General features: G+C 45.5%; 2 protein-coding genes across 2 annotated transcripts; both read left to right on the forward strand.

Moving 5' to 3' along the window:
- The first annotated feature begins 5,644 nt into the window (after positions 1-5,644).
- LOC123061913 (ubiquitin-conjugating enzyme E2 36) lies at positions 5,645-8,911 on the forward strand. Its single transcript, XM_044485197.1, has 8 exons — positions 5,645-5,848; positions 5,965-5,992; positions 6,091-6,177; positions 7,039-7,097; positions 7,886-7,927; positions 8,002-8,075; positions 8,334-8,431; positions 8,509-8,911. The coding sequence occupies exons 1-8, from the start codon at positions 5,813-5,815 to the stop codon at positions 8,544-8,546; spliced, it is 462 nt and encodes a 153-aa protein (XP_044341132.1). The 5' UTR covers positions 5,645-5,812; the 3' UTR covers positions 8,547-8,911.
- Positions 8,912-9,710: 799 nt separating this feature from the next.
- Positions 9,711-15,985, forward strand: LOC123061914 (katanin p60 ATPase-containing subunit A-like 2). The gene is made up of 12 exons (XM_044485198.1): positions 9,711-9,970; positions 10,072-10,236; positions 10,325-10,371; positions 11,011-11,076; positions 11,189-11,296; positions 11,878-11,944; positions 12,984-13,068; positions 14,278-14,438; positions 14,740-14,841; positions 15,180-15,402; positions 15,595-15,730; positions 15,809-15,985. The coding sequence occupies exons 1-11, from the start codon at positions 9,926-9,928 to the stop codon at positions 15,726-15,728; spliced, it is 1,203 nt and encodes a 400-aa protein (XP_044341133.1). The 5' UTR covers positions 9,711-9,925; the 3' UTR covers positions 15,729-15,730; positions 15,809-15,985.
- Positions 15,986-16,680: the final 695 nt, after the last annotated feature.

Raw genomic sequence — 16,680 nt, forward strand, 5'->3', positions numbered from 1 at the left:
TTGCTTTTACTCCTCCTTTGCTTAATAAACCTGACTTCTTTGTGTGACATGGGTGATGGCCGGCCCCATGCATGGCCCTCTCCCCCTCCCCCCCTCCCCCCCTCTCTCTCTCTGGATATTTTCTACCCTTTTAATTTTATTTATTTATTTATGTAGTAGTAGTATAAATATTACTTTTTTTATATCAGAGTAATAAATACTACTCCAGTAGTAGAAATCTTGGACGGGAGGATATGAATGGAGTCATGGGCGATGCATGGTCACTAGAAAAATCCATGTGGAAGTGCGGCATCATGTGAGTGACGCCCAGGATTTGGCCGGGAGCCTGAGACTGTTCAAAGTACCAATGAGTGCAACTTTCCACGCTTTATCGCATTCCGATCGTGTTGACTTTCAGCGATCTCTTTTTCTCTAGCATATATATTCTTCTTGTCGTTTGACTTTTCAAACTTCTTGTGGTGATCCGCTCATGAGTGGAACGGACTCAACTGATGAAGCAAAAAAAAAAAAAAATTGTGTCTTGGTTGATCCCCTACGCAACAGGAGAGGGAGTCGTTGAGCCAGATTCTCTTTTTTGTTTTGCGCCTGACGTTTCGTCCTCTGCAAAGCAAAAGCAAAGGTGGGGATTTGTTTGGGCAATAGCATCTATAACCGGACATGATAAATACGCCTTCTGTATGTCTGCAACACGTCTACGGACGGTGCCCGATCATATCTCAAATAATAATTTTCACAGTTGAACACGTCAACTATGAAACCTCAAATTCATACAATTACATGCCACGTGAAACCTAATTTAAGCGGAGCTCGTCCATCTCCGTCGTGTCCATGTGCGGCGGCCAGCTGCGCCCCTCGGAAGTGTTGGTCCGGTTGCTGGCGAGGTAGAGTAGGACATGTGACACGCACCGGCTAATGAGACTCGAGGCGATGTTGTCTCCCTACTCTTCCTCATCGGAGCCCGTCGCTTGCACGTCGCCGGTGGATGTGAGGTCGACGACGAATCCATTGTGGTCGTAGGTCACGTCCACCATGACGCGGCTATGGCGCCCGGGGTTGCAGGCCACGGCCACTGGCCACCCGTCTTGGCGTCGGAGTGTGCGACTCCGCCTCGTCGATGCCAGCCGCGAGGGTTGTCGCGGCCTCCCACGCCCTCTGCCTCGCACGACGGGCACACCGCGTCATACACTCAGCGTTACGGATGACCACGTCGTCAGCGCGCCAATGAAGGGGTTGCACGTCCACCATAACATTCGGACACAAGACAAAGCGCACTGCCTCAGCAAGGTATCAACGACCTGCCTCGCGCTGGATCCACGCGCGCGGATGCAATGGATTCGCGGTGGATTGAGTCCGAGCGTTGTCGGGCATTCACCTCATGGGCGCGACGGAGCACAATATGGACGGCTATCCCAGTTCACACATCGGTTAACAGAGGATTAAGATCCGTTGCCCAGCATGCCGAAGAAGGGCGAAGGAGAGTGGAGTAGAGTGGAGTGGCTAGGATCTGATCCGGCAACTGGATAGAGTTTAATATATGTGGGGTCGAAATGGATCAGTATGGGCCAGATCCGATTTAACAATATTAGAAGTGTCGGTCGGCCCGAAAGATTGAGGCTGATTTCAAGCGTCCCAGGATTTTTTGATCGGTCACTGATCGAGTCATCCGCCGCGGGAAGGCACCTGACGTGTGCTGCTCCCGGAGATGGGGCATCTGCCCCCGAGCCTCACGAGGACAGAATTATATGGCCACGCCTAGTCTTGGCCATGGGCAGCCCGGCCCGGTCGGCCTGGCCTTGTCCGCGGGCCGGGCTTGGGCCTAGGTTTTGAGCCCGAAGGATGGGCTGGGCTAGGCCCGGGCCCGTCATTTTTGTTGTTTAATAAATAGGCCCGACCCATGGCCCGAGGGGCTTTTAGCGTGATGGGCCGAGCTCGGGCCCGATTTTTAGGCCCCTCAGCCAGGCCGGGCCAGACTCGGGCCTGGGTTTTTGCGTCGGCCTTTGGTTGGCCCGGCCCGAGGGATGGCCAGGTATAGCCACGCCCTTTTGTCATCCCTGTAAACCGCACTCCGAGTTAATAAAAGGTTTGGTTTACTGCTTAAAAAAACCTCCCCCGCAACTCCTATCGCTAATCAGAATGGCAAAAAGTCCGTGACAAGACGCACGTCGGGATCTTCTACTAGTACGGTGCAAGGTTAGGCATGAGCAAAGTTCAGCGAACGAAGAAACAGCCAGCGACGTCGCTGTCTGCCGATATACATGGGCGGGTCCATCGTATTGTACAAAGATCGAACGAAATCCAACGGATAAAAAGGTTGAGGTGACGCGTCCGGTCCGTCTGACTGATTAGGCTCGGTCGAGCTTGATTTTTCCGCCGGGCTCGTTTGCCCGATCATCTTTTTGAGCATCAGTACAGACACACGCGAAAAGCCGTCACCGGTAGTATCTTCTACGCAAACGTGTACTACTACTGCTGTGTGTACGTAATTTGGACGCCTCGCTCGTTGCTACTATCGCGGCACAGTGGTCTGATAATTCTCAGTCATAGAAAAAACTGATAACGATGGAAGAGCTTTTTGTTGGTACGCCACTTTTGTGTTGTACACAAGGGCTTTTTGTCAAATGTGCCTGCATAAGATATTGCATTGTTTTAAGTTGGTATGGCATCTCCAACGCTGACCCTTAAATCTTCCGCAACCGTCCCTGGATCACGGAAGGCATTCGATACGGCCTTGTATCAGGCCGCGGCCTGGATCTGACGCGTTTTCTTTCGTAAACTGGAGACAAACATAGGGAATGTTTGAGGGAGTCCAGACCGATGTGCCTGATTCTGACCACCTAGCCCGTTCAAACCCCTCCTCCCTCGCCGGCGTGCGTTTCGGTCCAGCACCCGCATTCATGTCGTTGTAGAGTGCGCTGCTCAACATTGAAGACAGCTCAGGGCGGACGCGACTCTCTAACTGCCTCCGCCATTAAAGCGCCGACCGGCCGAGGGCGTCGCCTGCTTTACGTCCGACTGAACACGTCCCTTCGCAAACATTCAAACGCCTCCATTAACCCTGCATGGAAGCCGAGAAACCTACTTCGGCCATACGTCCGTTCATGATCGGGCCGACAATAAACGCAACGCCGGGCAGACTCCTCACATCTGCCCTATATATAAACCAGGTCTGACACCAGGCAAGAATCGCACCATTCCGTCGCTCCCCATCTCCTCCTTCCATAATTTTCTCCAATCTTTCGATAGGACCCGACGAGCCGGAAGAGTATTTCTCCAGCATAAAAGCCAGATGAGTGACCCGCCGAGCCGACCAGATACGAGCGAGGAAGCTTGCTACTGCACCTTCCTCGCCTAGCCCGACGGAACCAGTTGCCGCCCCAAGCCGGCACGTGGTTCAACAACTCGTCACTCCAGGCCAGCTCGACGAGGAGTGGCGAGTTGCTCCACGCGGGCACGACGAGGAGCACGACGGCACGGGCATCAACGCTGTCGTCGACGACGTCACGTCGTCCCGCGCCCGCGACCGCACCATGCAGGCGGAGACAGAAGCCGGGTGCGCGGAGGTTGACGAGTTGGTGGCCAACGCGTCCTTGTTCGTCACCATCATCGAGGAGAAGTAGAACACGATGACGGCCGCCGCTTGGGTCCCATGAAGGCCACCGCCGAGGCACCGCCAGTGTCTTGCCCTCCCGCCAGCCACCGTCGTCCCCTTACCCAAGAACCAACTTTGGTCCGTGCAGCGTAGGGACCCTTCCCCTCCGGCTGAAGCATGAGGCGGCGATTCCACTTCGATGAGCGGTGGGGAAGCAAACTGTCCTTTGCACTAAAGCATATACCTCCGGAGCTCACCGCTGCTTGTCATGGGGACGACGTTGGAGACCCGCCGCGCCGGCCGTAGACTAGTCTGGTTTCATTTTTAGTTGAAAATATGTTTAAAATGTAACGGTTTTCATTTAGATTATATGAAATCCGTCATGTTTATATGAAATTCAGCCTTGCATGAATTTCACCTGGTCTATTGAAAAAGAGTGAAATATATGCGGCTATGGTTGGATGTCATCCTCCCGCATCCATGTCCCCGACTGGTCCCCCTATCTACGGACGGATACGAAAGAAAATTTACGAGCTTCCGTTGGAGATGCTCTTATAAGTCAACTCGCGAAGGCTATGTTGCTTGCTAGTACTCCCTCCATTCCATAATGTAGTGCTTCCTCTGTCCACGTGCTTCAACTTTGACCGTAAATTTAACTACCAAGACCGATTGCGGCGGAAGCAAAAATTATATCAGTGAATTCGTATTCGAAAGAAGTTTTCAATTATATAATTTTTTCTCCCGCCGCAGTTGGTCTCGTTGGTTAAATTTATGGTCAAAGTTGGACCTCGGGAAGCGCGGGCACACTATATTTTGGAACGGAGGGAGTAGTACTTAATAATAGTACTAGTACTCTCCAAGGAGTAGAAAAGTTTACCCTGGCCGACATCATCAAACCATTTAAATGAAAAGTGAGAGCTTGTCTTTCAGTATTACACTCACTTATAAATATGCTGCCGGCCCGCGATAAATAAACCCCCAGTACGTGTACACAGTGTAACGTAGCAGTAGAACATGTGCGTTGATTAGATTTAGTTTATTCACTATGAGAAGAACGTGTCATTCAGTATTACACTCACCATGTACTGACTGGATCTTCTAAATTTCATTGGATAGCTCAGCGACGCTACTATCTCATTTTCTGGTTTTGCCGTTTTGGCCTGACTCCTCGCTGAAGGAGAAGAAACGGTCCCGCCCGTTCGACTCGATCAACTGACTCATGCTGGACGTCAGGTAAATCCACGAGCGGGAGTGAGGGGGGTACGTATGATTAAGGCCATGTCTTCGTTTTCCCTGAAAAAAAGACAAAGGCCAAGTCTTCGTTCAAGTTGGCAAAGAATCATCAACCGTTCCACATCTTTTGTTTCCATCATACTCTTTTCTGACGATTACGGGGTTTGGCCGTAAGGGTACTTCTAATGCTGATCGTAAATTTGCTCCCGCATCCGTTCGGAGAGAGAGAGATCAGTCCATGTATACGGATATGGAAACTGACCATCCAACGATACTCGCATATATTTGACCTAAATTTTTTTAGGTCCGCACGTTTAAATAGCCATATATATAGTCTAAAATAGTTTGAATGTTCAAATGCAGCAGTAGTCCGCATATATAGTTTAAAATACCGACGTTTAGCACTGGTCAAGCCTGGAGCCGCCTGACCGACGCCGAGCACCGGGCAACGAGCCTATGCTTCGGGTCAGGAAGGGAGCACGCGTTCTTGACCCATGTCGTACCTGGCCCGACATGCGGCTAAGCAGGCGGTTCCTTGACCCGCGAGGTGAGACCCACGTGCCGGCATGACAATTTTCTTTTTCCTTTTCTTTTTCTTTTTGAACATCCCAAAAGGTCAAAAAATGGCAAAATATATAAATGGCAAAATACCGAGGCAGCCCGTTTAGTTCATGTGTGGTGCCTGGGCCATAAGACAAGGCACATTCGTGCCAGGCCCTTTTACGGGTGGGTCGGCCGGGCCGGCCCGTTGGCCAGGTCTGACTCACCGGGATAAAACTTGAGCACCGTGGAATGGAATAAAGCAACGAAAAAAAAAGCAAACGGACGTGTAAGCTCCACATTAGCAAAGCCGCGTCCGTGCGTATAATAGCGAGCATCCACCCGCACCGCCTCCCCCGTGTTCCCCCATCCCCACTGACGCCTCCTCCGCACGACACACCGGCGCCGCACTCATCGGAGAGGAGCAAGCTCCCGCCCCGGCTCGATCCGATGGCCAACAGCAACCTTCCGCGACGAATCATCAAGGTGAGCTTCCGATCTGATCATCCGAGCACAGATCTCTCCACTCCTCCGATCCGACTCGTCTTTTCTTTTCCCGTGTCTAACTTTTTGGGGTTTCCGCGTGGTTGGATCTACCGCAGGAGACGCAGAGACTCCTCAGCGAGCCAGGTGCGGGTGCTTGTCAATCTGCGGTTTCGGGTGGATAATGGCGAGGTGTTTCATTTCTGGGTGCGATTTCCGCTCTTTGAATGGTTTTGTTTGTGCAGCACCGGGGATCAGCGCTTCGCCCTCGGAGGAGAACATGCGCTACTTCAACGTCATGATCCTTGGTCCGGCGCAGTCGCCCTACGAAGGTTTTGTTCTTCCTTTTAATACACGATAGTGATGTTGTTTGTGATATGATGTGATAACTGTGGGGCTTGGAAGGTACTACGCCCGTTCACAAATATAAGATGTTCTAACTTTTTCTCTGAATCGGATGTGTATAGACACCTTTTAGTGTGTTTGTTCACTCACTTCAGTCCGTGTGTACTCTACATTGAAATATCCAAAACATCTTATATTTGTGAATCGGAGGGAGTAGCAATTAGCGAATCGAGATGACTCTGTTCAAAACCGTTTGTTAGAAATGGTTCTAAAATGGCTGTGTTGGAATTATGGATGGTGTAGGTTGTGCTGTTTGATCAGTCTGGTGATGTGGCCGTGTAAGTTTTAGTTTATTCCTCTTCATGGCAGTTATCATGTTTGATGGGTTTTACGTTCTCTCTTTAGTATGTACATCAGTAATGGATAGATTTTTGCTACTTGCTCCAAGCTTATTTGTAATGGCACACTTATTTCCATGGTTAACATTGTATTGATATGGATGCCACATATTATGCATAGTGTTAAACTGTTAACATATTTGCTTGCTTAAGCCCTTTGGTGTTATTCGAGCCACCGGCATGCCATAGGAAAAAACGTCTCTCATCTTTTAATTATGGAGAATCACTAATTTAGCCTAATGAACTTGTTTCCAATTATGGAAGTGAACTATAGTCGAATATTCTAATTACCAATCTTGGTTGTGTTTGTTTATATGGATTACCTTAATAGCTTATCTTCTGCATGATATATCTGTTATGAAAGGAATGTTTTATGTTGAAGTGTTAGCATTCTATTTTATGGCTGACCGGCTTTCTTACATTGTTCCCCTTTGCTTATCTATTGGGCAGGGGGAGTTTTTAAGCTGGAACTCTTTTTACCCGAGGAGTATCCGATGGCTGCCCCAAAGGTAATAATCTGTAGATGAGATTTGGTTAATGTTATCTACACTTTACATAATTATGTTGTATTCAGAATTGTAGAGTGTGACTTCCTCTTTGGCTAATATGGCTGATTTCTTCTTTGGCTAATATGGTTTCGACTTTCTTTTGCGAAGTTAAGTACTTATGTTCAAGGGCTGGTCAACCGCATTTAGATTACTTCGGTGGGGTTTCCAGCTTTGGATAATCAAAAAAGTGTTTGATAGCTTGATTTGCGTGCAAGTTGTTTGAAGCCTCATGCCTAATTGTTTGTGCACATTTGTTGTGTTACTGTTGACATTCACTATGCTTTCATATGTCCTGTTGTGGTAGTATATTATTGTATCGCTCTCATTTCCCTGTCTAGACAACTTTAGCTGCTTGATTGGACATAGAAATGATGGAGTGTGGAACATGTACAGCCTAAATGCCTAATGATTAACCCGTCAGGACAGCTAATTGGGTTAGCAGAAAGCTCAGAGAAATTTTCACTTGCACTCAGATTCTTTTTGAAGGTTTATGTCAAAGATTATTTCTATATATTAGTCTAGTATAGTTGTCGTGGTTCTATAGGTTGCCTATTCTGATTTTGTATTTCCTTGACTTTACTATGTGATTTTTTATAGAAGGATGAATAAGTAGCACTTAAGTCAAGCAATTGCTACTGGAGTACAGTCTCGCCCTTCCTTTGGTCTCTATAAAACTGCGCGCTGCTACATAGCATTTCTAATGCTTATAATCTTGGCGAACATTTATACTTTGCTTGTTGATAGCGCAGGTTAGGTTTCTGACCAAAATATACCATCCCAACATTGACAAGGTAAGCAGGCATGTTTTCAGTGTTATGTTACTTTCTCCAGAAATGGTTATTCCTTAACGGATTTACCTTTGTAGCTTGGTAGGATATGCCTTGACATTCTCAAGGATAAATGGAGTCCGGCTCTTCAGATTCGAACAGTTCTTTTGAGGTCCTCTCTCTCTCTCTCTCTCATTCTGGGTCTCTGTAAGCTAGCATTTCATAACCTCTTTTTCTGAGCTGTTTCCTTTGCTATGTTTCTCCAAAAAAAAGTATTTATCTTGAGCTTAATTTACCGAATAACCTGTTTGTAGCATTAAATAGATCACCCTGTCTCAGTTTCCGGCACAGTATCTGATTCTCGAGAATTGCTGTTATTTTTATATTTAATGCTGCACATTGCCGCCCTGTGACATTTTTCTGGTTTCAGTATCCAGGCACTCCTAAGTGCACCAAATCCAGATGACCCTCTCTCTGAAAACATTGCTAAGCACTGGAAGTCCAATGAGGCAGAAGCTGTTGAAACAGGTAACAAGTGTGAAAATGTTGTCCCATTTGCCCTTGGGCCATAATATCTTAACTAAGTTCTGTTCTGGCGTTTGCAGCGAAGGAGTGGACTCGTCTGTATGCCAGTGGTGCATGACAACCCCATGCCGCTCTTGATGTAATAACCCATCATACTTTAGCCAGCAATCAAGTGCCATTTTGTTGGTAAGAACAAACTGGAGATGTTTGCGCTGGAAGGGAGTATCTGAATGACTAGTGCTCGAGCTATTTGGTTGGTTGTACACCCGCGTTGGTTGGTTCCCTTCGCCCTGGGGCACCTTCTGACTGATCTGTATCTGATAGAACTTTCTATGCTCCTCCACCACATTACCCTTGTGTAGGAGAAGTTAACAAGTGTCCACATTGTTGAAATTGAAGCTGACTTGTTAATTTGTTCTTGCTCTTGTAGTTTGGGAGTTTGAATACTCAAGGTTGCATCTGATACGCCCAAATATTTTCTCAGTCCCTGCCCTGTTTTTTTTAGCTAGCAGTGACGCGTTGAATTGCTTGCCTCGACGGCTCAAACACAGCCAAATATCGGATGGTTTAGCCGGACCAATCTTGTTTACTGCCAGTACAGGAGCCAATACAACAACCGAGCCCTGCTGCTCGAGTGTGGCAGCGCGTTGCCCGTCAGCGCACACCAGAAACAGAAAGCCACAGCTCGTGCTACGGCGACAGCCGACAGGTTGCAACAAAACCTGCTTGTCCGTCGACGGAAGAAATGTTTCCACCCACGAGAAGGCTGATGTGCGCGGCGACGTACTGCCCTGTCACAGACGGCTTCATTTGCTGTCAGTTTCCACGGAATACGGCCTATATTTATGGCTAGACAGCAGCACTACGCCGTCTCACGCAGGGCGACACACATCAGCACACAGGACTAGCATGCAGTGTACCGTGCAGGTTAAATAAAGGACCCTCTTATCTTGCGAAAGGGGTGACAATAGTGAACGTTTTGGCTGGTAATTTACGTTATGGGAGGGTGACAATTCCTTCAGAAACGCATGGCAACTTCTGAATGAAAAAGAAGAAAATGATTTCTGCGATAAAGGAAGGATTTCCCATCTTTCACCACGTAAACTTGCCATAAAAAAACGTTGGCTTTGCCACCCTCTTCCAAGCCAACGTTCGCCAAATAAATTACGGCAGATAGAAAGTCACAGTATATGCTACAGTCTAGTACAGATACCCTGGGGGCACCCACCGTCAGTCAAGCCGCGGGACGCCGGTAAAACCCGTCATAAGTCTCCTCTCCTCCCTGGAGCGTCTGCCCGACGGTTGGGGTGAAAAACCAGGAGCGCAGGTTCGCTCGCCTGCCCGCTCCAGTGTTTCCGTGCTCCTGTTTGTTTATTCAACACAACGCCAACGCCAACGCTAACGCATCGCCTCAGCTACTTCGGGAGCTGCCGCGTCGTCCGTGCGTGGGGGACCGGCCGCGCACCGCCGCCTCGGCGACCCGGCCCGCCGGACGCCATGGATGCCGGCGACGAGCCCTCCGTCACCCGCTGGTCCTTCCAGGTGACTCGCTGGCCTATGCTATTTCTCCTCCCCCCCCTTTCATGCTCTCCCGTGCTGAGATCTCGTCGTTCCCAATTCGCTATGGCGTGGCCTCCGCGCAGGACTTCGAGCGCTACTACGACGCGGGCCTCGGCATCTGCCGCCAGCCCAAGGGCGACGGCGACGACGACGACAACGCGCCGCCCGGATCGGGCTCCGCCGACACCGCTCACGGCCACGCCAACGGCGGCGCCGACCTGTCCGTCTTCGAGCAGTTCCAGCGGATGGTAATTCAGTTCGGTCTTCTCGCAGAATGCTTCCATGTTACTACTACTTTGGTGACTTATACAGTTTCTCTCTGATTCTCTGTTGCAGGATAGAAATGTCGAGTTGCGCAATGGGGCAATGGATGCCGGGCCACCGTAAGACTCGTTGCTTGTACTTCAGCTAGTTTACTTGCCAACGTTTGTTTAATCTAAATTTAGCTAATCTGTAAAGTGCAGAGATAAGCTAATTCTGGGATGTTCTAACATTAGTAATCTCTCCGTATGGTACAATTTAATCGAGGCTGTACCAAGCTTTGCCATCCGCTTCACTTCTGATTCGATCTTAGCTCATATAGGTGTCAAATCACGCACTTCAATTGAGTTGACCAAATATAGGAATGGCTTCTTCATCCAACTGCCCAGCTGTGTCTGTCTTGCTCAAATCCAGGCATGCCAACTGGTGTTAGATTATTATTTGTGTAGCTTGTGCCGTAAGTAATTATATGCTTGCTACTAAACAACAACTCATGAAATGGTGGATACATTTTTTTTTGTTTATAGTTATGCTTTTAATGGATAAAAATTATATTGAAATGGCTGAAGGTCAGTGGAAGTTAGCGACCTGCGAATAGAAGTTTCTACCTGTTAATTTCTGGACTCAACTGTTAATTTTAAAGTATTTTGCTATACTGTTCGGTCCATGAATAAAACCGCCAGAGCGCATGCCTCTCTTTCACTTGTCATGCAAACATTTATCTTGTGAACTGTGATAACCAGATGTGCGACTTTTTGCAGGCAGAAATCCCTGCTTCCTTCTTTTGAATCTGCAGAAACACGCAACTTAGCCGAGACATTGTTGAGGTGACAGTCTAACCAAACATTTAGCTATCTTATGTTTGTACCATCTTGGCATTATCGTGTATTTCAGACCTTGACACCATAACTTCTTGGTGAAATGTGCTAATTCCTACAGGGATATCATTCGTGGGAGTCCAGATGTCAAATGGGAAAGCATTAAAGGTTTGGAAACTGCGAAGCGACTTCTTAAGGAGGCAGTTGTCATGCCTATAAAGTATCCCAAGTGGGTTTGTTTGCTCCCTGAAATGATATACACAAGTTGGACACTTCTTTTTCCTACTTTGTCGCTTAAAATGTGCTACACAGTTGTATAGAGTATATACCTATGACATGCATGTCTCAAACAGTTTGTTGAATCAAATTAAGTTTGTTGAATCAAATTTATGATTCAAACTTGACATGTTGGCATGTCAATTAAGTTCAACTTAATGTTAACATGTTCACGATGCCATTTCAAATACTGTTTACTTTAAGCCTTCCAAATACCTACTAGAAACTTCCAACGTGCTTTAAGGCCAATGTCTTTATAGCCAATCTGAGATAACTGAAAAATAATAACGCATGTGCTAATTTAGAACCTTTGTTCATCTTTGTTGAACTGATTGTCATCTGAGTACCTGGTTGCTTGGGAAAATAATTAATTTGTCAGTGAAGGACACTGGCTTTTTTTTGTACCTAAATGGTTAAGAAACTTAGTGGTTTTGAATTATGATAGATGCTGAATTTGTATCAATTAGGCAATGTTTTGCTAGTGGTTCTGTGGAATATTTTCTCCTTTGTTTCCTAATCAGAGTCAGATTTTAGGTACTTCACAGGTCTGTTATCACCCTGGAAAGGTATATTGCTATTTGGTCCACCAGGAACAGGAAAGGTTTGCACTTATGAAAACCTTAGCTTATTTTCTTTTACATTTTTCCTGTTTTTCTGGTGAAGCTATGCCCCCATGTTAACAATATTGTTAGCACTTCCTCACGGGGTTAAGTTGTGGAATAGTTTCTCTAAATATCTTAAACAATATGATTAAAAACAATTGTTTTGCATAAACATACCTTCAATTATCATTTTATATGCCATATTGGGATTTATTCAATTATTTGCTCAGCAAAGATATTACAGAGTTGAACTATTTTGCACCTAAACTAAATACCCATAGTAGTTGTGGTTGATCTGCTCAGCTACCGTCTCAACATTGCTATTGTGTCAATGAATGATTGAGATAAATAAAGATGCCTGTAATTATTCACAATTGTTTCTACACCAGCTTCTGTCTGTAATGTTCAGGATATCGGTAACTGGTACCATATCGTTTGGATGCTGAGTAGGGATTAATTGGCAAATCGGCCATTTAACTTAATTTATCAGTGACCCATTTCTTGGGAGGTTAACTAGGGCCATATCTATATATCCTAGGCTATATATAGCCAACATGCAATTTACCAAGTGTCTAAATATGCAATCCTAGGCTACATAGCAATAAGGAAAATTGTGCCTTGATGTTCTGATGATGTTGCAGCTGACCTGGAAGGCCATAAACCTGCACATAGATAAGTAGGGAGGGAACATGCCAGTTTTGGGCTAAAAAATAACTAGCAGTTAATTGGTCCAGCCGATAATTCGGCCTGACAGCTGATAAATCGGCTTGTCAGACAAATTAACTGGACCTACCAGTTAATGGCTCTAATAGCACGTTCCCGTATCGGGAGGGGTTCGAATAGAAGTTAGCTGACCATATCGGCATTCGTCAGTTAACTGACCGATATTTGGAACAGTCTCTGTTGTATCTTTTCATTTCAGCTGTATTATTACCGAAATTCCATATATTAACTGCCATGCTATGCATAAACTAAAATTGCTGACCGTCATCTAGTACAACAGTTGTGTTATAACTGCCCTCGTATGTTTAATTTCAGACAATGCTGGCAAAAGCTGTGGCTACCGAGTGCAAAACAACTTTTTTCAACATTTCAGCCTCATCAATTGTCAGCAAATGGCGTGGTATGTTTCCCCCCTCTTGTAATGTACAGTTGCATTGCTTTTCTGTTATTGCTGTTATCATTTTTTTACTGGGGTCATGCTTTACTGCCATACCATTTAAGTGTGACCATTTAATATATGTGGTATGCGTCTTTATGAGTTCCTATGAGCTTTTTTTAATGCTGTATATTGTTGCTACAAATTAGTATTAGATGCATGCTGTTGTATTTGGGAACTCCAAACCTGTTCTATCAAAACTAACTATTTGCAGATTGGCACAACTCGTTGCATTTATCCTTGCAAGACCCATGAAAGTTTAACACATGTTCTTTACAGCACCATGATATTAAGGTGCTTTGGTTTGTTGCCCATCTGAATCATACCAAATTGCGGTTACCAAGTGCGAACAAAAAATAGCTATCATTTGCTTGGTTCCAAAATTTTCTCTGCTTGCAAAAACTGGTGCTGCCAACCCCGAAAGGCGCAAACTCCCTGGACTTCTTGTGGGCCTGCCCAGTTTTTGGCAGCGCTCTTTCTTATTAGCTTTGTGACGCGTCGGTGCAATGTAGGATGTGGGAATAATTTTGATTATTACAGTGCTCCTAATTACCATATTTTCTTAACCACACATGATTTGTGATACATTTGAACAGTATTTTGTTTGTGATTTAATAAATGAAAAAGAAGACCCATACTGTCTATGTTTTGAAATAACATTCTTACAACTAAAATTTGCATTATGTAACTAAAAAACCATTAAGTAAAGATTGAGCCATTGCACCCTTGGACACCTTTTGCTACACATCGATGCCCTTCTGTTGCATCATGCAGTACTTGTAGCTCTTCCATGTACATTTTTTAACACTGGTACCCTGTTTGCACCACAGGTGCTCGTCTGCACCCTTGCAATCCATCTTCTGTTACCCAACTTTGCCCTCTTTGCGCCATGCATTATTTGCAGGTCTTGCTTAGTAATATTTTTCTGCTGGCTCCCTGCTTGCACCAAACCGATCTTTGTGGAATTTTCGCTTTCGGACATCAACATGGAATGCCGTTTTGAACTTCACCTTAATCTGTCAACATGGAAGAAAAGATATTTGCAATTGAATACTTCTGTCTACTAGCCTGTTGGAAGTCTTATCTGCCTCTAGATTGAACCTATAACCTCCAATGTAACATCATTGTTGTGCAACGATAGTTTTGCTTATTCTAATAGTTAGTATGCTACAGGTGACTCGGAGAAACTAGTAAAAGTCTTATTTGAGCTTGCAAGGCATCATGCACCATCTACCATTTTCCTTGATGAGATTGATGCTATCATTAGCCAACGTGGTGAAGCTCGTAGTGAACATGAAGCCAGTCGGCGATTGAAGACTGAACTATTAATACAGGTATTCTTCCTGGAGACTTGAAAAGCATGAATTATTATAAAATGCGTCAATGCTCACTTAATATTAGTTTCTCAATCGCAAAAAGAGTGAACATTGCTTTATGGAAGAAAATTAAGTGGAGAACAAGCCTTTAGACTCTCGTAGCTTGCATACATGAGACTGATGAAAGGCAGTCAGAACATGGAAATTTCGTAATGTTGACATGTTGAATAATCTTTCATTTCCTTAATTTCGTGATGAATTTCAATAATGGGCTGTTTTGACTCATCATTTTTGGTTGTTTCATAACATTTCACTGCAGATGGATGGATTGACTAAGACAGATGAGCTTGTTTTTGTTCTGGCGGCCACAAATTTACCTTGGGAACTAGACGCAGCAATGTTACGCCGATTGGAAAAACGTGTATCCTTTCCTGAAAATAGTAATTCTGAGTGCAATTGTGCATATAAGCTCTGAGAGCCCAGTTTCTGCTGTTATGGATGCCACCAGTTTCAGTTGGCAACAATGAATTTATCTTTTAAATGAACTTTTTAAGGCAGTTTATGTTTTACATATGCCATAAAATCCCCATGCTTCTCACTGAGAGGTAGTAGTACCTTTTTAAAATAAAACACTAGGCAATTCAACCTGTATATCTGGAAATGAGTGTTTGATCTTATTGGAATGCCAGTATTTGTCTGCAGGACCACTTGATTTCTGTACCTGAAGAAAACTATTTTTCGCTTAACTTGTCCAATCAGATTCTTGTGCCCTTACCAGAGGCAGAAGCTAGGCATGCTATGTTTGAAGAGTTCCTTCCATCGACTCCAGATACAATGGAGATTCCATATGATGTTCTTGTGGAGAACACCGAAGGATATTCCGGCTCTGATATACGCCTTGTCTGTAAGGAGGCAGCAATGCAACCACTTAGACGGTTAATGGCAGTTCTAGAAGGCAGACAAGAAGAAATGCCAGAGGATGGTATGTGCTCTATCCTTCACAAGTGATTGTCTACCTTTTCTGTAACTCTACTGTGTGTGCACGAGAACAAATGGCCACCCTTAACATAATAAAAAATAATGGTCAGCAAGTTGATGAAATGAAATTGATCTTACCACTCCATTGAAAAAGCCAAGTGATATTTACCGCCTTTTGGGGTTTAAAATGTTACAGAGTTGCCTGAAGTTGGCCCAATAGCGGCAGAAGATATCGAACTTGCCTTGAGGAATACACGGCCGTCTGCTCATCTCCATGCACATAGATATGAGAAATTCAATCAAGATTATGGCAGCCATGTCATTGGCTAAAGGTGAGCAGCAAAAAGAAGCGACGCTTTTGACCGACCACCTTGGATTTCTCTAAGCACGCCTAGAACATCTTTTTGCAGGAGCATGTTGATATGACCTTGTTTGCACCCTGTATGGAGCTTTAGTATTCGTCGGCAGAAAGGATAATTACCATCCATGTATTTCCAGCTCGTAAGCATTGCTTGTGCATAATATTTGTTCCATCATCATGTATATTACCATTTACATCACAAACAATAAGTCCTTTGGGTATTCAAGCTCTACTGACTTTTGGCTTGCCATCCCCAAACCTGTGGCGTCATTCGTTGGCGTGTATTTTATGGTGGGCAGCTTGAAGCTTTGGTCCTCCGTTTGTTTTCAAGCAATGTGCTCACTCCGATTCCTACAGCTTCTCGTTTGGACATGGCTAGATCAAGTTTAAAATTCTTTCCTACGATCGTTTAGGTTTAGCCACCCTCCTACAATGATGCTAGCTTAGCTTGGCACCGGAATATGAGCACATTGACCATGCTCTCAGTGCGGAGCAGTGGTAGCAGTGTTCAGTAGCAACTGGCATGTATCCTTGGCTTGGCCGGTTCTTGGGCAGGGCTCCAGCCTGCGGTCAGAGAGCTTTTTTTTAGAGAAAGCTATCATGACGAGCTTTAATGATTTGATAACATAATTTCATTGTTCACAAGACTCGAAAATAGAGCTAGGGGGATTACAACAATAACAACAAAGCCTTTTGTCCCAAACAATTTGGGGTAGGCTAGAGATGGAACTCATAGATCTGGCCGCATCCACCGTATGCAGGAACACCACCTCTTTGCAACACCCCTGGAAGGGAACCACCCAGGAGATGTGCGACAAAGGAGCGCCCAAACCCAAGGATGTCCGGAAGGAGTCATGGAAGGGGATCGCCACCAGCGTCATCTTCCTCGTGTTTTTTTTTTCGAGACATCATCTTCCTCGT

This window comes from Triticum aestivum, chromosome 3A (genome assembly GCF_018294505.1).
Source record: "Triticum aestivum cultivar Chinese Spring chromosome 3A, IWGSC CS RefSeq v2.1, whole genome shotgun sequence".
In the NCBI taxonomy this organism is placed as follows: Eukaryota; Viridiplantae; Streptophyta; class Magnoliopsida; order Poales; family Poaceae; genus Triticum; species Triticum aestivum.

What these genes read in the sequence shown, in the direction of transcription:
- LOC123061914 (XM_044485198.1), top strand. Translation starts at nt 9,926, where the DNA reads ATGGATGCCGGCGACGAGCCCTCCGTCACCCGCTGGTCCTTCCAG. An exon ending in TCGAGCAGTTCCAGCGGATG is followed by an intron (nt 10,237 to 10,324) that starts GTAATTCAGTTC and finishes TCTCTGTTGCAG; the next exon opens with GATAGAAATGTCGAGTTGCG. An exon ending in GCAATGGATGCCGGGCCACC is followed by an intron (nt 10,372 to 11,010) that starts GTAAGACTCGTT and finishes GACTTTTTGCAG; the next exon opens with GCAGAAATCCCTGCTTCCTT.
- LOC123061913 (XM_044485197.1), top strand. Translation starts at nt 5,813, where the DNA reads ATGGCCAACAGCAACCTTCCGCGACGAATCATCAAG. An exon ending in TTCCGCGACGAATCATCAAG is followed by an intron (nt 5,849 to 5,964) that starts GTGAGCTTCCGA and finishes GATCTACCGCAG; the next exon opens with GAGACGCAGAGACTCCTCAG. An exon ending in GGCGCAGTCGCCCTACGAAG is followed by an intron (nt 6,178 to 7,038) that starts GTTTTGTTCTTC and finishes TCTATTGGGCAG; the next exon opens with GGGGAGTTTTTAAGCTGGAA.